Here is a 19,295-nt window from a genome sequence, read left to right on the forward strand (position 1 = left end):
GTGATGGGGGGTGGGGGATAAATAGCGGGGCTATGCATCGCTTAGTGCTGTGTCTCTTGCTACGCTGCCGCGCTACCCACGCTCATTTTGACTGCTTTCTCCCGCTGACGCGCTGGATAGTGCTAGTGACTGCTCGTCTTGTTTCCAGGAGTTTGCAGAGCAAGTGCAAGGCAAAGAGCGGATCAGAGCGCTTGTTGACCTATGTTTGGCAAATCGTGACGCTAAACTGGAAAGAGTTGGCTTCGAGTGCTAGTGCAGATCGCGCTCTCCTCTCGACTCTCATCGCGACGCCTCGTCGCAGTCGCTGCTCCCGACGTCCAGCTCATCAGGACTGTCGGCGCAATGAGTGTCATCAACTCCCCTCCCGACATGCACGCAAGGGAGGATCATCTCCGTCACCTCCTTGACCAGCGCGCCGCCCGTGCTGATCTGCACGGCCGCTTCCCCTCCCTATCCGAGTTCTCGGACTCACCTTCCGTGTACAGTCGTGCGCATTTCTCTCCTCACCCTCATGACAGAGCACAGTTTGGTCCAAACACACCCACCTTCGAGTTTGTGATCCCTGCTCAAGTCAGACCACCTGCGTCCGAGCCTCGCTCGCCGCTATCCGACCGGGAACGGCTCAATTTTCCCAACGCCAGCAGCTTAGACCTTGACGAAGACCCTCGTTCTTCCCTTTCTTTCAGTAATTCTCATGAAGACGACGACCTCTCGCTTCCCGAGGAGGAGGAGGAACTGCCCAGTGTTGGCCAGTACGGCCCCAAAATGACGGTTCATTCTCGTGCTCCCTGGGAACTGGGCGAGGATGAGGAGCGAGAAGCAGAAGAGCAGGAGACATCTAGCTCCAAGCGTACAACCAAGAAGAAACAGGAAGGCGGTCGCAGGGTGTGGGGCCTTGGAAAGGGCAGTAATGAGAGGAGGCCCAGCGTGGACTCCAATCGCTCCCAAAGCAAGGCCAAGCAGTCTATCGAATCATTCACCTCGAACGGTGGTGCACTGCTGTGCGTGCTCTCTTGACTTTCCACTCCCAAATTTCTTATCTCATATCCCTAGTGCCCTCGCTCAAGCATCCATGTCGTCCACTTCCCTTGCAATGACGTCGTCGCCACAGCCCACCCTTCGAGACAAGCTGTCGATCTCTCGTCTTCGCTCGCGCACACCTTCCAACCCAAATCCCATCGGCTCATCCAACTTGGAGCCTATTGATACTCGAGTGCCTCCTTTTCCATCGCAAATGTCGAATACATCGCCTATGTCGCGCCTTATGCGCACCGCTTCTCCAACGCCCTTATCACCATTGGAGCCTACCTTTTCCGACAGCTCTCGTTCTGTTACTCCCAGTACACCGCACCACGAGTACATGCATCCGTACGCCAACCCTGATCTTGTTCGCCGTGTGTACGATCACCCGCCGCCGCTGTCGCCGAGGCAGGCATCATCAGCTGCGTCGTCTACCACGTCAAATGCGGTGAACAACAGTGATTCGAATGCAACGCTCACTGATACAACTACGACAAGTAGCATATTTCAGTCTCGCTCCAACACAACTGTGTCGTCCATGACTCCTGTCACTTCACTTTCTTCCGTGAATCCAAGCCTCGGCGAATCTTCCCCTCCGACACGCGTGCACAGCAAGGGTGTCTCTACGCCATTTCCAGTGAGGAAGGGATCCGCGTCAACGGTGCCGATGAACGCCTTCGGTGGCGCTGTCATCGCTGCCCCAGCAAATCACGAGAAGGCAAGCCCGAAGATGAGAAGCAGAGACATGAAGATGATGCCAAGTGCTCCGGCCAGTGCGTTCCCAGGGTGGAATGATGCTCATGCAGGGCCTTCCATCAAGTTGATCTCTCTGGAGGAAGCACAGGCTCAAGCACGAGAGCGGTCGAGGAGTGCTACCGTCAACCCAGCTATCTCAAGTATTTACACTTCGGGGTCGTCGCGATCACAGACAGGAAGTGCCGAATCTGAGCCTCAAGGCCAGGGTGCGAATTCGCGAGTGAGGTCGACTAGCGCAGGCGCAACTAAGTCGAAGGCAGACCCGAACCAACGACCTCCAATCCCAGGTGATTCATCGCATCCGACGAATGTGCCGCCGAGGTTGGTGACTCGCAAGAAGAGTGGGTTCATGAGATTGTTTAATGGGAAAGAGCGCGATAAAACATTATATTCACCGCCCCCTCCGGTGCCATCGTTGTCGTCCGACTCCGCAAGTGCACCCTCGTATCCCTCGTCGCAGGCGCCTAGAATGCGGAAGGGTTCGGCTCATCGTGTTCCGGTCCCCTCGTTGTCGCCCTCTCTGCTGGGGGTGGACCTCGGCACGCCCAGTACGGAATCTGGAAGTTCGTCTGACTCGCGCTCGGACTGCTCACAGTCTGGATCGAAAGAATCTGGTAGCAATGGTGAGGTACCAGACAGAGAGCGCCAGTTGAGCGCGCGAAGAAACGCGCCGGGCTTGTCGATCGTCACGTCGCCGTCGATGGTTCATTCTTTCAAGGCACATACTGCCCCGCCATTCTCCGCTGCGAGCGAGAGCACCTTGTCGCAGGGCTCCCATGGGCATACGGTGTTGGATACACCGACTGCATGCGACTCGTTTCCGAGCATGGCATTGAGCATGTCTTCACCTAACAGTGCTCCTCCCGGCTCAACAGACTTTGTGGCTCTCAGCTTGCGACCTGTATCAACTTTGTTCAGTAACACTTTCGCAGATCGGCTCGTCAGTCCTGGAGGAATATCCCGACCTTCTCTGGATACGGATCATGGCACACCTACCACCGCCACCACATCCGTCTCGCCTCTCAGCTCGGACTTCCCGCTGAAGTCGTGCCCTGGCGAGAGCGACGACAAGATTGCTTCTGCTATCACACAGGAAGACCAACCGGCTGTGATCCAGGCACTCGAGGAGCAGATCTTGGTTGCGCGCAGAGCGTGGCAACGGCAGATCTGGGAGCTCGAGGGGCAGGTGCGTGATCTCAAGGCGGAGGTAGACGAGCTTCGCGCAGCGGAGAGTGCCTCGCCGTATTGCTCGACGTGTGGGCGCGGGAATATCGGTCGCCCTGGGGGCGATAGCAACGATTGTATCGAAGACTTGAAGAAGGCTGGTGTCAAGGTTGGAGTGGTCAACAGGCCAAGAGCGCGCACTGGCATAAGCTCCCGCTTCGCAAGCGGTACTTGAACCCAAGTCATGTATGTCCCATCGCGTCGCCGCCGCCTCTTGTATAGCTCTCCGTGTCATCGATGTTCCGAGCTCAACTATCTATCGACATGCAGTCAGTCCTTGTTGTATAATTCGTATTCGTCATTGTAGATCTCACACAGCTATCTGTCGTTCGAGCTGGAATCTTGCCTTCCGTATTTTTTATTGATATTATTCTCGCGACTCTGTCGCATCGTGTTGTTACCGTTCGTATACTTCTCTTACCATATGCGAGCACCTGTAGTAATGTGTCTAACCTTATGACGTCTATCCATACACACTGTAACTCCCGCACCAATATTGTCATCTGCCCCTCCCTCGTCTGTGAACATGCCGGTCCTAGCAATCTACAATCTCTGCACCTTTTTCGTGGTGGTTCAGCACTGTTTGGATAACATGCATGCGGTGCCCGCACATGCAAATTACAATTCGAGAGTGAACGATAAACAGCAAGGCGAAGCAACATCGGTGTAAGCAGAGATATGTACAGGAGACATGTTACTCCTCCTCGTCAGCACCCAGTAGCCAGCCGATGCCCGCCTGCAGCACACGAGTTGCTTGGGCGGATACATCAGTATGGTCAGGTCTTGACCTGCTCCCTTCTCTGCTCCCATTCGACCAACTGTCCTCCTCTGAAACGTGGGTTCGACCTCGGCCGCCAACTGAGAAGGGAAAATTGGCGGCAACGCCACTGAATGCCTTTTTCGCAAATGCTGCTGCATCAGGAGCATTGACGAGCGGTGAATGTGGCATATGCAAGTCTGGCATACGGAGCTGCTGTAAGCGAGTTGTGAGCGAAGAGACGGTGTCGCGGTCGCTTGCGACAGCACGTTTGCGTGTTTTTGCTTTGCGAGCACCATTCATAGATGACTGTAGCCGCTCTCGCCGAGCCTTGAGGTCGTCTTCCTCTGCCCGGTACCATACATTGAGAATGTCGGCGAGTCTGTCAGCAGGGCACAGCTCGAGGGCGCGACCTAGCAGTATCATCTTCTTCTGCACATCCATGAATTCTGGATGTCGCCCTAAGGAGAAGCAGGCCATCCAGCAGACCTCGCTTGCTTCTTGCACATGCGAGTTCTCAAGGTCTGCAGGAACAGACGATCTTAGCTTCAAAGTAGTGTCAACCATTCTCTCCGCTGTTTCATATGCCCGGCTGAAGTCTTCCGCTTGCAACGCTGTTTCGACTAGCATAGCAAGAGTCTTTATCTCTGCCGCGAGGTCTCCGCGGAAGCCCAGCTTGTGCACGAGCCCCAATATGACTTGGGTGTGCTTATATGCATCGTTGTTACTGGAAAGCACCCGAGAAATCAAAGAGAGACGATCCTTCGTTAGGCGAATTTCAAGCGGGGTGATTGGAGTGCCGGGACGGGACATGACGTTGAACGAACACAGACGCGAAGTTGCTTCGATGAACTCTTTCTCTTTAATTGTGGCTTCAGACGGCGTGGGGATGTCCAAACTATCCGACGATATCAGCAAGCGTTCGGATGTGATGTGAGAAGCGATGAGCGACTTGCCAGTCGTAGGCGAGTTTCATCTCACCGAAATGGTAGTTGCCGGAACTCGCATTTTCGTAGAACTCACGGGAGCATGTCAAACAGATATCTTCAATCACACGCGGTTCCATGGAAAACCGAGCATGCCTCGAACGCAGCATGCTCTTCGCAATGTCAAACCCTGCGGGTCGTGAGTTCAGCAAAATGCCGTGCCATCTGAGTGTATCACTTACTGCCCGTGCTCAAGAGGCCGCTGAAGAAGATACGAGTAACGTCGTCTCCAGAGAGTAGGCAGAATGCACTCCAAGCACCGCTGTCCCCAGACTCGGAGAGCTTGAGCATATCTTCGAGGAGCCATTCCCAATCCCCCTGTGACTCAAGCTTGTCATTATGAGCTCCAGTCTGACGTGCCATCCTGTTTGCCCAAGAACGCTGCTCTGTGATGCTACCGTTGCTCTGCAAGAACCACCGTAACGGTGCCGGAACATTCCACCTCTCTAGAATCTCTCCTGATTCTAGGTGGACATCTAGCACATCGAGAGCACGAGACAGTGATGAGAGAGGAAGAGGCTTGAAGAAAACCATGAGATCCGCTGGCGTGCATCGAGGATGTCTGGTGGACGGTGTAACGTAGGTCCCGAGAGACGCAATGGTCGTATCCGCTTCGTCTGCTTCGTCCTCGTCCTGTGCAGTATCCCACGCAGGCAAGCACTCGAAGATACGGCTCATAGTTGGCCACTCGTTTAGACTATCGCTGCCGTACAGGCATGCAAGTGCTAAACGCGCCATGTCTTCGTCATTCCGTATCAATCTCTGTGCTGGGGCCAAAGTCGGTTTCGAAGCCTCGAAGACGGCTGCTACAATGTCCAACGGTGCTTCTAAGATATACTCATAGAGGAGACGAGTTGAAAGAGAGGGATCTGGTTCGCCTGCACGTTCTGCGCGAGACTCGAGGACGAATAGATATGGCATGACAAGTTTTCTGATGTCCTTTGCCACAGTGCGTGGAGTAGATCGCGCAAGGTATGCATGAATGGCTGCAGATGGTTCCAAAGACTTCCAACGAGCCAGTGTCCATTCGTCCTCCGTGTTATTTGACGCACCGGGTGCGTCGTACGCAAGTCTGGACAGAAGACTGAGCTCCTCTCCGACCCCGTCCAGGCCAGGCAGACCTTGCGATGCAGCATGTTGTACCAAGGACAATGCAGCATCAATCATGCCTGTCGACGAAATGATAGAATCTATCTTCCCCTGGTACCACTTCGTGAGTTCCGTGGCGGATAACGGCTCGCCTTGAGAAGTGCAATCACTCGAACGCTGATGGACGGCCTCCACGTTGAGGGATATGCCACAGTCAGTGAGGGCTGTGCTGAGTGCGGCGGTCTCAGCAAAGTCTGACTCTGTCCTCCACGGATGATGTTCCATTCTTTGCTCCCTGTCCGTAAACGGATCATACACAGGCAGCAGCTCCCGAAATTGAGTGAAGAGAGTGTGCTCTGGGACACAATCTAGAATGGAGAAGCGATTGGGCCATAGGGATAACCCATGCCGTTCCATCAAGATGCGCAATGCAGCTGATTGTCCCGATGAGGCGAGCAGACATGCCACGTCAAGTAAATCCGCGGTGAGGAAGGTAGAGAGTGATATAGGTGGTTCGTTAGGAGATGAGGGTGCAGTTTCGGGGGAGGGTTCGTTCGTTTCTTCTGCCCATGGGTCATCCTTCCAATCATCTTCCACGACGTCCTCGGAACTCTCCTTCGTCGCCGGAATTTGTTTGCAGATCTCCACGAAAGTGTTGAGCCTGTCAAGACGATCCAGTAAAACTGCCCGTATGCGGCACAGCTGTGCATCTATGGGCTCAGCTTTGAAGTGAGAGACAAGTGACTCTTGCCGTCTGTCCTCTGTCTTGCCTTCCGAGCCATTTTCGTCGGCATGCTCGTCCGAGGTACCATGGCTTGTGTCCGCATATGCGTCCTCGCAACGGAGTATTGCGGCTTGCGTCCTCTCAATCCCGAGGTCAGTGAAGGAACGCTGCACGGTTGCATCGTCGACTATGCGGTCAGTACAAGCAGCTGCAACCCATAGATCATCCTGCACAGGCTTCAACAGCTCTTCTACCTTCTGCACAGTTAATTCGTTGTCCGGCAAGGCCGCCCATTGGGAGTACGGATCGCTCGAAGTCATGCTGGTCGAGTTCGATGCCATTTCGTGCGCGGACACGTGCATACGCGCGGGTTAGACACGCGTTATAAAGCGCGGACATCATGATCGACTAATATTTGAACGTTGACGTTGAACGTTGAACAGCCGAGTCACAACGTACGTCTTCCTTAGCTATCATCAATTGCCAGGCGCGTTGAAATCGGGTGACCATTCAGTGCTTCAACGTGCCCACGGCTGCCAATGTCAATGGTGTTCAAAGCGTGTACTGGGCGTTGGTGCTATTTCGAGCATATCGTCAGAGACTCAACTCAAATTGCGCTAGCAGGGCAGAGTGGTAGGCTGTGATGGTGATGTACCACGACGAGTCATACAATGACCAGCCACTGTCTTTCTCAGGAAGAACTGTGAAGTTTAGTGACAGTCCGTGACTTATATCTATTTAAGCTACATCCCATCATGTACCTCTATGGTTGCGATGTGTTGGTATTTTGCTATATGACCTTCTATCCGCAGTTCGTCCCTGTTTGGGTAAAGTGCTACATTAGTACCATCATAAATCCGAGTAATGTACGGTCTTTATACAAGGCTATCACTGCACACAACCAGCGATTGAAAGGATTCTCTGTAATTTGTACTTTTGAGGAACTTCCGATAACGCCGAGCATTTGGTTGGACGCCCATGCATTATTTCAAGGAGGAGAAGCGGAAGAGTAGATGAAGCGGATTCAGAATAGCGTGTCCTGATGAAAGGATCAATAGCCGTACGGAAAGACGAGACAATTCACGCACCTCATCACGCAGATACTCTCCGACATCCCTACATCGTTATGGGAAAATCAGCTGACTGCCACAATTTTTCAAGGTACATGAGGCCCCACGCACGCTTGGTGGAATACGATGATGGCGGTGGGATCAAGCTTTCTCGTGTCCACAGTGGAACGGGCGGTCACACCAAAGCCCTATCACCCCGTCAATAGATGCCACCAATATCCGCATCACGCAAACTCACTAATGGTATATCATTCATGCTGAACACAACAACTCCCTGGTGCTCCGGCGTATCCTCCGTGATACGACCAAGATGTGCTTTGAGAACATGGTTTCCGTATAGAAACGGCATCTCGCCGTTTGGTTTGATCCAAACCTGCAGGGCTAAATTCAGCGACGAAAGATGCAACTGTTATGCAGGAGGCCAACTTTGTATTTTGCATATTGCGCCAAGTAGTCGAGTGCTGTGATGTGCAGCTTAAACTTTCCACTCTTTGAGAACTTGCCGAAACACGTTCCGAGACTGATCAGACTTGGGCGTGCAACGGAGATGCCTAGACGCATAGACGACTCCGAGACATAAAACACTCTGTCCTTCTGTAGGCGGAAGCAATATGGCTCGTCTTGTCTGTCGATTAAATGGACCAGATTCTTGCCCTGTGCTAACGTGAGTACAACCACTGTATCCAAAGAGACTGTCACTTACGATGTAGTTTGCTAGTTTCGTAAAAAGAGCTTTGCTCTCTTCTTCTGTCAGAGGCCGCATTGTAGCTGGAGGCGTTCGATGGAGCAAAAGTCCCAGAAATCGAAGGCGGAGAAGAGAAATGCAAGATCGCTAGGAGTTACCATTCTTAGAAGTCATGTTTACCGGGCGCCTGCGCGCTATGCTGCTTGACTGTATGTGGCCACTGGACGGCCGCTGATTGCTTTCGTCTCTTCGTTTCGCGACTACTGTGCACTTCCAGCTTCGACGTGTCTCTGGCGCGTGAATACGATCTTCATATGCCTACGTCATTCTTCTCTTCGTTCCCGCCTTCCTTCAGCTCCTTTCCAGAGCTTGAACCGGGGCCCAGCAAGCGTGCATCGACCCCAACAGAGGACAGGCGTGGCTCCAAGAAGCGAAGCAAGAGGAAAGAAAAAGGAGACAAAGAGGGTAAAGAGCATAGGCATAGATATGACAGGGAAGAGTCAGACGAGGAGAAGGATGGTGCGAGTCGTTCCAAGATACTCGCTGACGAGCGAGGTTATCGTGAGCGAGACGATGAACGTACGAAGGCAGAAGAAGACATTTCTATGAGAAGAGAGACCACATTCGAAACCACAAGGCCTGTATCTCCCCGTTTGGTGTACTACACGGATCGTAAAGGCGATCCTCTCAATATCCAGTACGGTGGTTTGCACGCCTATAGCATCCCAAAGTATCACCTAACCGATCGTGAGTGCTCTTCCAATTGGTCAGGTAACATCTAACGAAATGTAAGGAGGAAAGGTTATTCTGGGTTTGGATCCGGCATGGCGGGTCGTGCGTCGGGGTCACAAAGGCGTGGAGATCGCCCTAGGTGGAAGGCGCAAGGTATGTCTACAATTCTACCGGTACTCAATCGAGAGACTCACAGAGTTTCTTGGAACAGATGTCTTCTCTGACGGATGCCAGCACTCGCCACATGTTGAATGCAGTGCCTACGCGTAGACTTCTCCCTTCGGCAGAAGACAAGTACAAGTATGACGAGGTGGAAGGGTTCCTCCGTCTTCGCTCTCTTCATCGCCATGAAAATGATCAATCATACCGGAAAATTACTGCATCCAAGCACGATGTCGACTCCGACGCATCCGCGTCTTCGGAGGCGGAAGACTCGGAGACTCCAGAAGATAATTCTGACACAATACCGATGACTTCCCTTCAAGCCACACTCAAGTCGTTGGAGGAGAAGATCGCAGCGGATCCATCATCTATATCTGCCTGGCTTTCACTTCTCTCGCATACCCTTTCAACGACCTCGATGACATCCAAGAACGCGTCGAAAGCTCGGTCGGAAATCGCTGTTTCAGTGCTCTCTCGTGCCTTATCGGCCCACCCTAGCAACGCCTCGTTTAAGACACTTCGCCTGAGGTACCTGAAAGCAGGAGAGGAGATATGGCACGAGAGCAAGCTGCGATCAGAATGGGAAGAAGCACTCAAGATTGGCGGGACGGAGATCTGGATGGAGTGGCTCAACTGGAAAATCAGAAGGTGTACAAAAGGCACGGACCAAATCGTGAATGATGCTCGTCGAGCTCTTCACTCCATTGGAGAGGATGAGATCGGCAAGTTGAGAATTTTATGGCGAGCAGCTGTAGGCTTCCGCGATGCAGGTCTGTCTGCTCACGTTCTTTGCGAATGTCTGCTGTTTTGATGTTATTTTCATAGGCTTCGCGGAACGCGCGAATGCAATAATACAGGCTCAAGCAGAGCTGTACGTGATTTTGTTTGATTGCAAAGTTCATGGTCTAATCTCCCTCATAGACTATATCAGCTGCCACCACATCTCGTCGATCAGCGTTTTGACAATCAGCTTGATGCCCTGGAGGACTTTTGGGAGTCTGAAGCGCCACGAATCGGTGAAACAGACGCTAAAGGAAGTGCGAATTGGTCCCAACGCTCATCAGTTACTCCCACTGCACGAAAACAGGTTGTTCATTCCATTGACGATGTCGACCCCTACAGGCGGTGGGCGACATCTGAGATTGTGTCAGACCGGAGCCATCAACTACCAACACGCTCACATGAAGAATACGCCAACGAGGACCCATATGCTACAATATTGTTCTCCGATATACGCCCACTTCTTGTATCCATCCGTACTTCGAACGCGAGGCACGCTTTCCGAATGATGTGGTTAGCCTTTGCCGGCCTCCACACCCCTGGGTTTCTACCGACGCTCTCAGCCTCGGGCGAGAACGCAGATGACCGTTGGGCATGTTCACACTTTGCATCGCCAATCTGTCTCGCAGGCATATTACCAACGGACCGTATCAGCACTGCTGGGAGGATTACAGCAGATGCTCAAGCCGGTGTGCTAATCGGCCGCGAACGCGAATATGCGAGCGCCTTCGGTCCCATTAAGGAATGGGGATATGAGGTACTCGGACCGTTAGAGAGTCTGGGAAGCAGAAATTGGAGAATGTGGGGTCCCGAGGACGTGGAAGACGTAGACAAGGAGCTTGTGCGCGAGATCTTTGCCCAATGTCGCTTGACAGATGATGCCGAATGGGACATTCTATCCCTTGCCTTCGAAGCGGCCTGTGCACTGAAAGAGTACGTCGTTCATCTCCTCCCTTATGCTATGCTATAGCTGACATACGAGTGCAGTGCCATCTCAACGTCCAAGAAGCTGCTCGCTTCTGCGCAAGGCTCTCTGCCACTCTGGGCTGCGCACGCACGTTTGCAGCGACTCCGCGGTCGCGTTGATGACGCCCGCAAAGTATACCAGACGGTTCTGTCAGCATCCCGATCGAGTGCTACAGGAGAGCGCCAGCTATGGTGGGACTGGGCGGAAATGGAGTGGCTCACAGACCGTTCGAACGCAGCAGTGGAAGTGATCGTACAATCTACAGGGAACCAGGGAATTGGTGGTATCTCCCTCCTGCGCGCAAAGCGATATTTGCAAGAGGCGGCGACACAGGTTCCTGCGGCCTACTGGAAAGAGCGCGAAATGTGGATCAAGACGTTAGCATTACTCGAGCTTTTGACAACTTCTGCACACGCTGCGCTATCGGTGCTTGATATGCACCTCGGCGGGCTCCAGCTGGGAGAGGCTTCACACGAGAGCTTGACTGTGGCCTCTCTGATGCTGCTCTATAATCATGGCAGCATTCTACGCAATCCACTTCCTCCGGCGTTGCTCCGGGAAAGAGCAGAAACGGCGATGGAACAGTATCCTAGCAACATGATAATATTGGGGATGTTCTTAGAAGCAGAGAAGGGCCAAGGCGTCTGGGGACGGGTCAGAGCCATGTTGGGAGAGAGCCCGCTGGATGGCGAGAAAGAGAAAAGTCTCGCGCGGAGGATCGCGGAAGTCTGGGTTGCAGGATGGGACAAGAACCGATGGGAAGCCGAGCAGGAGCGGACCAGGAATGGGCTTTCTGCTGCGGTCCAGAGTGAACGGTATGCTGTCTCGCCATTCCTGCTGGACCTAACCTCATGGTTAACCTCATGCTGCAGGACACGCGGTAGTGCTATCTTGTGGCGCCTCTATGTGGAGTTCGAGATAAAGGCAGGCCAATTGCAACGAGCAAAGAAGCTTCTCTTTCGAGCAGTCGGAGAATGCCCACTGAACAAGGGTATGTGATATGCGCAACGCTTCCGATGTCCTGGCTGAGCACGTCATATGCATGAACAGAGCTCTACCTTCTCGCGTTTGGTTCCCTGAGGTCTGTATTCAAGAGCGGCGAATTGAATGACTGGGCAGAGACGATGGTCGAGCGTGGGATCAGGATGCGAAAGGGCTTGGATGAAATGCTCGAGGGTTGGGTGGAGGACAAGGATATTAACAAGGAAGGTGTCGATGAGATTATCATGGAGGATGAGATTGAGCACAACGCTCGTGAGTTGAGGCGATTGATGCCATACTGATCGTGATCGGTAGGTCCTGTACGATGTCCAATCCGGCTGTGTTCTCGGTTACGCCTCCACGGCAATGTATACGTGATTAACAATATTGGATACGCCTTGCGATAGCGTTTTCTGGCGTAACCGGTGTGCACGTGCTTGCTTCAGAAGTTCTCTGCGCGTCAACGGCACTAATTCATCGGATAGCCAGGGACGATGGGAGTATTTTGGTGCTTGAACCGGCTGATGGCATGGCACCATCACAGCTATAGAAGGCGCAACTCATGCGATGTCATGCACTTTTCTGAACGCTTCGAGTTCAGTGCATCCTAGTCCCCTCTGTCCAAGCGCAGATATGTCCACGGCCTTGCGCAACATAGGGCTTAGGGCTATCCATAGAGCGAATTCTGTGTCATCCGATGACAAGGAAAAGCTCAGCGCGGTGGTTAGCACAGTGCAAGGACTACCACTCGGCGCACCCGCAGAGCAACGTCCTCGTAACTATTTCTGGCGACGATCTAAACGTGACTTGGACAGCACCGCCACACAGCCCTCTGTCTTTGACGACCCTGCTACTTTGGAACTGTATCGTCCACCGGCTGCCTACGAGAATGCACATCGCTTCGACCCATTGGCGCGTTGGACATGGCGCGAGGAATATGTTAGAATCGCCGATTGCTTATTGCATTGTTGGCTCACACGCATTCAACGCAGCGACTCGTTCGCAAGATAGACCTGCTTATCATGTCGTGGGCATTCATCATGTTCTTCGGCTTGCAGATTGACCGCGGGAATATCTCGCAGGCAAATACAGATAACTTCCTAGAAGACTTGAACATGACGACTGACGATTTTGACTTGGGAAATACGTTGAATCTGGTAAATCCTCACAATATCTTCGAGATGAATATGCTAATGCGTTCGATGTGACGCAGCTGTGCTTTTTGTCCGCAGAACTTCCGTCGCAGCTTGTCTCTAAGAGAGTTGGCCCTGATGTCTGGATCCCAAGCCAAGTAAGTCGATCTGCATTCAGTGAACTCACCTCGCTGAGGATCAATACTAGTTAGTGCTGTGGAGCATTGTCTCGTTGTCTCAATTCTGGCTGAGTGGACGAGGGTCCTTCTTAGCAACTCGGTACTTCAGATTCATTTTCTCATGCAGAGATCGACGTTCAAAGTTCGCAGGTGCCTTTTGGGCCTTATGCAAGGTGGTTTCATTCCCGACATGATTCTGTATCTGTCATACTTTTACACAAGATCTGAATGTATGTGTTGCATCGGTACGAACCGTTGACTGCAAACTCATGCATTTAAAGTGACCATCCGCCTGGCATGGTTCTGGGTGTCGAATAGCGTCGCACAGATCGTGTGCGCGTTCCTTGCTGTTGGGATTCTTCGTCTAGATGGGACGAACGGTAGAGCCGGGTGGCGTTACCTTTTCCTGATTGAAGGAGGCTTCACGTGCCTTGTCGGGATCATCGCGTTCTTCATGATGCCACCCAGTCCCACGCAGACAAAAGCTTGGCATCGACCCAATGGTTGGTTCACTGAACGGTACGTCCATTCGCCTGTGTATCTTGCTTCATCACTTACTCCCGGTCAGGGAAGAAGTCATCATGGTCAATCGTGTTCTCCGTGATGACCCCTCAAAATCTGAAATGCACAATCGGGAGGGATTGACCCCGAAGAAGATCTACGGGGTCTTGAAGGACTGGAGGATGTGGCCGATCTACATTCTCGGTCTTGTCTGTCTCAGTGCGTCTGTTATTTTGTTGGACTTAGCGTATTCTCACTTAGTTTTGGCAGTTCCTGTGACTCCTCCGCAAACCTACCTGACGTTGGTGCTGCGGGATATCGGCTTCGACACCACTCAATCGAATCTCCTCAGCATACCGTCTACCGTATTGGGCATCATCATGATGTGTCTGTCTTGCTACTTCAGTGAGATGGTAGACAGTCGTGCACTAGCGTGTCTGGTTATGCAGATATGGGCACTTCCCCTGTTAATCGCTCTCGAGACGTTCACAGCACGGACTTCACCATGGGTCTGGTTTACTGTCGTCACGCTGGTCACCGGCTATCCGGACATTCACCCCGTTCAAGTGGCTTGGGCATCGGCCAACTCATACAGCGTAGGCACGCGTACGGTATCTGCCTCGCTGTACAACATGTTCGTTCAGGCGGATGGAATAGTTTCTGTGAGCAAAAAATGCCAGTGCGTTGCGGTGTCTCACTGAGAAACGTTCGATAGGCATACATCTATAGGTCGAGCGATTCGGTACGTCTCTCACGCTGGTTACCTAGAAGATCAGTAATTGACCGACTGACGTGGACAATCAGCCTCTATGTGAGTATTCATTGAGCGCTGATATCAACGTACCGCTGAGCGCGGTTAATTTAGATAGACGAGGAAATAAGGACTTGATAGCAATCGCGGTCATGAACATCGTGCTATACGTATTGACTCACTACTTCTATCGCACAATCAACCATCGTCGAGAGAAGAAATGGAACTCGATGACCGCAGAGGTCGGTCTTGCCGTATAATTCACAGGCGCACAGTATTTTTACGTTCATAAACGACCCTAGGAACAAGAAAAATACCTCGAGACTACCACGGATAAGGCACGCATCTCTGGATATATGCGGAGCACAATTCTAACCGTGTTATACAGGGAAACGAGATGTTGAACTTCCGTTTCGTGTATTAGCGCACATTCCTTTCACGGAGGAACATCGGCGCGTCTAATTAGAAGGGACACCAAGAAGGTTTGATCAGCAGGTTTGCTTTTTCCACTGGTCTATTAGAGGTGGCGATGGAACGGGATGGCTATATATATAAGTTAATAAAACAGAATTCGGACGTTGCGAATAGCGAACTGGCTGCGCTTCGCCACCGAGCTGGTCGGGTCGGTGGCCCTCTGTCAGAGAAGCAAATATTTTGTAGTCTGCCTAGGGAGACAAGGTCGGTGGCCACAAAGCGGCGGCGAGGAGCAGAGCATGCATCAGAGTTCCCACGGTCATGGTGTATTTGGAGCAACTCGCCCACCATTTAAACTCTGGACTGCACGAGGCTGCATTGCTCGACAATTGATTTCATCTGTATCTCTTCCCCCTTCGACCTCTCCTTGGTCTCGCGCAAGCTAGGCTTGCTTTCTTCATTCTACTTCTACCCTGCAGATGCTCTCAGCTGCACACGGAGCCCTCGCTCGCTAGACCTTGCATTCTACAATCCCCTAATTCGTTACCCTTACCGCACGATTCCTCTTGACGAGCGACGCCGCCATAATGACCATTCCATCAGGTACAGTCGAACCCCCGAAGGACGAATGGCTCGACGATGATTTCGACTTTCCCGATGATGAGGCGATCCGGGCCTCCGATGCCGAGGACGGTACTGAAGACGAGGACTGGGACGTTGAGATGGACCTGGGAAAGACTGGAGGAGCAAAAGCATGCTTCACCACGCAGGGAGACACAGCGCCCGAGGCGCAGCCTGCAAGCGAGCCACCATGCGTGTTCACTATCCGTCCTCCGATTGCTACGCCTGGCGATGACGATGAAGAGGAGGACGAGGGCGTGTCCACTATCAAGGCGGCAGCCTTGCCCAAAGTCTTCTCCAAACATTCTCCTCCTGTTGACGAGGACTTTGAGGATGCATTCTCTTTACCATCGGATCTTGTACAGCTATCTCTACGTCCGATTTCTCACCGCTCTTCCAAGGCGTCCATAGAGTGGGGAGACAAGGATCAGACGGTATCATCTCAATCCTCGGACACGTTCTCTTCTCTAGGTTTTGCAGAAAATGGGTCATCCAACTGCACCTCCGCACCAGACACAGATACAGATGAAGACGAAAAGGTGGCTGAGGACGAGCTCGATGGTCTGGTGGTTCCTACCGGTCTGTTTGAGTCCGAATCAGGGGGGAAGGAGCTAGCCAAACTGCTCGAGTCGAAGAAGCGAATAACGTTCAGCGACGAAGACATCAAGATCGCTAGCCTTGATCCCGAAGACGACTTTGAGGCTGGCCTCATTATTGACCACGATGTCGAGCTCAGCTCTAGTCGCCTTTTGTTGACTACGGAAAACGTGAAGCGTCTCGGTCAAGCAAATACGCGCTGTAAGAGTGCACCGCCTGTACCTCCCCCCTCCTTCCATGCATTCTCCCGGGTAAGAGACGACCGTTCAAGGTTCGCGAGGACACCTCCTGTAGCCTCAGTCCAACAATTGCGCAAACTGACAGACTCTCCCGCTTTCTCCCGCCCATCGCCATTCATCCGCTCACAGACTTCGGTTCCTTCCACTCCCCTGATGTCAGGAGGTCCATTCGCTCCGCCAAGGCCGCTTATCTTACGGTCGCAGATATCACATACTAATCTAAAGGCGTCTTCCCCGACGTCTTCACGACAGCTTGGGCGCAAGGCCTCGCTGCCTTCGCTGTCAGAGGCGAGCAACCATGCCCAGCCGTCAGGGTCCGGGTTTAGTTCCACTGTGGCGAGCCAGACTGGTTATAATGCACCTACTGCGTCCTCGCGCGCGAAGATGCAACCGTCTAGCTCGGCCGGTCGGACACGGTCCTCGGAATTCCTTGCGCCGCAGCCCGTGAAGTTGACAACTCTCTCATCGGCGCCCTCTGCTCTGCGTTTAATTATGCCTACAGCTTCTTCACGGCTTAAGTCACGCTCGTCCGTGTCATCGGTCTTGAACACGCCGACAAGTGCTGTTCTGCCATCTGCGACGTCTCGGCCATCGTCGCGGCCACCTTTGGGGAGCTCCACGAGGTCGCATCAGGCACCTGCACAAGTCCAGGGCCCATCGCTGAGCGCGCCCAAGATGCTGAAGCGTCCGAAGCGCGCGCAAACATTTGGCGATGGGACGGAGTTGGATGCATTTGAAGACCTCCCTCTCGACAGAGAGAGGGAGGGCCACTATAGTGTGCAGCCAAAGAGGTACGGCAATTGCGTGCCTGGCATAAGCTACGCGAAGGTGGTCTCCTCCGGCGGCTCTGACAATGGTCCGACGCGTAGGGTAGTGAAGCGGCAGTTGGAGAGCACTGCTGGTGCGTTAGTTATGTTATTGTAATCTCACGATCGCTCATACCGTGTGGTCGGCAGAGGGACCCAAATGCTCTACCTCAACTACGAAGACATTGAAACGTACTGGACGTCTAGAGATTCCGCGGAAACTTGAGTCGGAGCAACCAGCAATCCATTCCAAGCAAACAGATTCCCCGTCTGGTGTCAGGAAGAGGAGGGTCATGACTCCGCCTTCACAGACGCGCAAAAAGCCAACACTCATTAGGAACCTGGGCGGTGTTGGTCTACCAAAAGGTCAGCCTGGGACGCTTTATGCTGCTGCTGCTACTATGCTTAACTCGCTGTAGTCATCGGAGACATGAAATGGAATCCCAGTACAATGCGCTGGGAGGGCAACGATCAAGCATTACGCGACTTTGACAACGCGTCTTCAATCCGCCCTGCGCTCATCACTCATCTCACTGGCTCATCCAGAGGTTCCCCAAATAGACCATCCGCCGCGGGCGCGCGAGTAGTCGGTAACATGGTATTTGACCCTGCACGCATGTGCTGGATATCCACTCTCCCGGCAGATGAGGACGAGCCCGACGTCTTCGCGGATCTCGCGGACGACGAGGACGACGACTGGGACGCGAAGTGCGCGACAATCCGTCCGAGCCAAGGCGTGTCCGGCGGTGCTCTGTTTAGCTCGCCGAATACCGACCCTCCGAGCCCGTCGCGCAGGTTCTCGCTATCTGGGAGTGAGAGCGATCGGTGTTCCCGGGCGTCGATGGTGTGCGATGTGGACGAGGCTTTCATCGAGAGCTGCCGTCGTGCAGAGGAACGTCATCGCACTGAGATGAAGAGCTGGTTGTCGTCGTCGCGTCCGGAATTCGATCGGTCATATCTATATGAAATTCGTGCCCTGGCTACTCGTCAACACTAGGGCCCTCTTAGTTCCCTGTCACGAACCCAAGCATCCTGCTTACGACTCTAACGACTCACTTACGTCCGTCTAGCTTGCCTGTATATGTGTCTGTTCCCTTTCCGGATCCATATCTCTCGCGTAAGTTCCCCAGCATGTGATGTCTCGGTTTGGTCTTCCTCATCTTTTCATTTGCTCTGCGTCTTTGCCTTGTCCTCTTGGCTGGTCTATCTATGTCTCTCGTTCCTGGCAGTTCTCGATGTGTATGACCCCACAAGAGTACCGAATATATGTCCGCTGCAGAGATAGTGTTGGCCACCGCTGATTTCTCTTGCTCCTCATCATGCAAGGGGAAGCTTTACACCGGCAAATTGTATCTCGATACATCACAATGTTGTACATGTACAAGAGTTCGAGAGACTTCAGTGAGACAGGACTGACTACTGCAAGTATACTACACTAGTGGTGACGTAGCCTGCAGGTCATCCAAAAAGGCAGGAAGCGACGCTGTTCAAGAGATACACAATAATCGCGAGACGAACGGAGACCTACTCAAGGCAGCAGTCAACGGTGGAGAAGATCGTGACGAGATAACAACAGTACGAGACGAAGGCAAGAGTAGAGAATAGGAGCAGAAGATCCGACATCTAGGATACGATTGTTGTACACAGAGATAGAACGGAATGCATAGGGGCGGTGTGCAGTCCAAGCCAGAATCAAAATGAGGCTGGGGCTATATGCAACCGCTGAGTGGAGAGCGAGGCAAGAACACAACAATAGAGCAGATCGAGACAAAGCTATGACAAGTTGTATGAGAGAAAGGAGAGATGGATAGTATTTCTGATGCAACCAACGCGAGGACGGTGTCCGATGGCAGGTTTGATGCGACAGTCGACTCAGTTGCGACCGTTGACAGTCTTCCTGCGTTTCCTGTGTTGGGAGGGATCAAGTTCACCGTCGATTTCGTCATCCCTGTACCACGATTCATGTCTGTTCCTCTTGCCGATGCCGTTTCTCTGGAATAGACCGTCATCGTCGCCGGCAGACGCTGTGCGACTGCGGGTCCTCGCTTTGGCTTTCTTTCTCCCCGACAAGAAGGCATCCATCAAGCCGGTACCCAGACCGGAAAGCATTGTCTTAGCTGC

The 19,295-nt window shown here is 52.8% G+C and overlaps 5 protein-coding genes across 5 annotated transcripts; 4 read left to right on the top strand and 1 right to left on the bottom strand.

Annotated features, from left to right (window-relative positions):
• The first annotated feature begins 109 nt into the window (after positions 1-109).
• Positions 110-3,452, top strand: LAESUDRAFT_204736 (uncharacterized protein). The gene is made up of 2 exons (XM_040901565.1): positions 110-1,001; positions 1,054-3,452. Exons 1-2 carry the CDS (start codon positions 343-345, stop codon positions 3,173-3,175), a joined length of 2,781 nt encoding a protein of 926 aa, XP_040763631.1. The 5' UTR covers positions 110-342; the 3' UTR covers positions 3,176-3,452.
• A 242-nt stretch (positions 3,453-3,694) lies between these two features.
• LAESUDRAFT_743648 (uncharacterized protein) lies at positions 3,695-8,435 on the bottom strand (the record flags this gene model as incomplete). The annotated part of the gene is made up of 7 exons (XM_040911270.1): positions 8,330-8,435; positions 8,053-8,280; positions 7,865-7,999; positions 7,738-7,814; positions 4,926-6,877; positions 4,714-4,873; positions 3,695-4,655 (listed from the first exon to the last, which is right to left on the bottom strand). The coding sequence occupies exons 1-7, from the start codon at positions 8,387-8,389 to the stop codon at positions 3,695-3,697; spliced, it is 3,573 nt and encodes a 1,190-aa protein (XP_040763632.1). The 5' UTR covers positions 8,390-8,435.
• A 190-nt stretch (positions 8,436-8,625) lies between these two features.
• LAESUDRAFT_654560 (uncharacterized protein) lies at positions 8,626-12,235 on the top strand (the record flags this gene model as incomplete). Its single annotated transcript, XM_040904488.1, has 8 exons — positions 8,626-9,058; positions 9,105-9,196; positions 9,255-9,975; positions 10,031-10,076; positions 10,127-10,918; positions 10,973-11,767; positions 11,825-11,943; positions 12,003-12,235. The coding sequence occupies 8 exons, from the start codon at positions 8,626-8,628 to the stop codon at positions 12,233-12,235; spliced, it is 3,231 nt and encodes a 1,076-aa protein (XP_040763633.1).
• A 133-nt stretch (positions 12,236-12,368) lies between these two features.
• On the top strand, positions 12,369-14,953 carry LAESUDRAFT_204901 (MFS general substrate transporter). The gene is made up of 13 exons (XM_040901567.1): positions 12,369-12,872; positions 12,926-13,090; positions 13,147-13,224; positions 13,275-13,345; positions 13,396-13,475; positions 13,527-13,764; positions 13,814-13,965; positions 14,017-14,408; positions 14,462-14,488; positions 14,551-14,557; positions 14,612-14,739; positions 14,800-14,835; positions 14,886-14,953. Exons 1-13 carry the CDS (start codon positions 12,501-12,503, stop codon positions 14,919-14,921), a joined length of 1,782 nt encoding a protein of 593 aa, XP_040763634.1. The 5' UTR covers positions 12,369-12,500; the 3' UTR covers positions 14,922-14,953.
• Positions 14,954-15,498: 545 nt separating this feature from the next.
• Positions 15,499-18,171, top strand: LAESUDRAFT_714593 (uncharacterized protein; the record flags this gene model as incomplete). Its single annotated transcript, XM_040907080.1, has 3 exons — positions 15,499-17,269; positions 17,325-17,540; positions 17,594-18,171. The coding sequence occupies 3 exons, from the start codon at positions 15,499-15,501 to the stop codon at positions 18,169-18,171; spliced, it is 2,565 nt and encodes an 854-aa protein (XP_040763635.1).
• Positions 18,172-19,295: the final 1,124 nt, after the last annotated feature.

This window comes from Laetiporus sulphureus (genome assembly GCF_001632365.1).
Source record: "Laetiporus sulphureus 93-53 unplaced genomic scaffold LAESUscaffold_23, whole genome shotgun sequence".
NCBI lineage: Eukaryota > Fungi > Basidiomycota > Agaricomycetes > Polyporales > Laetiporaceae > Laetiporus > Laetiporus sulphureus.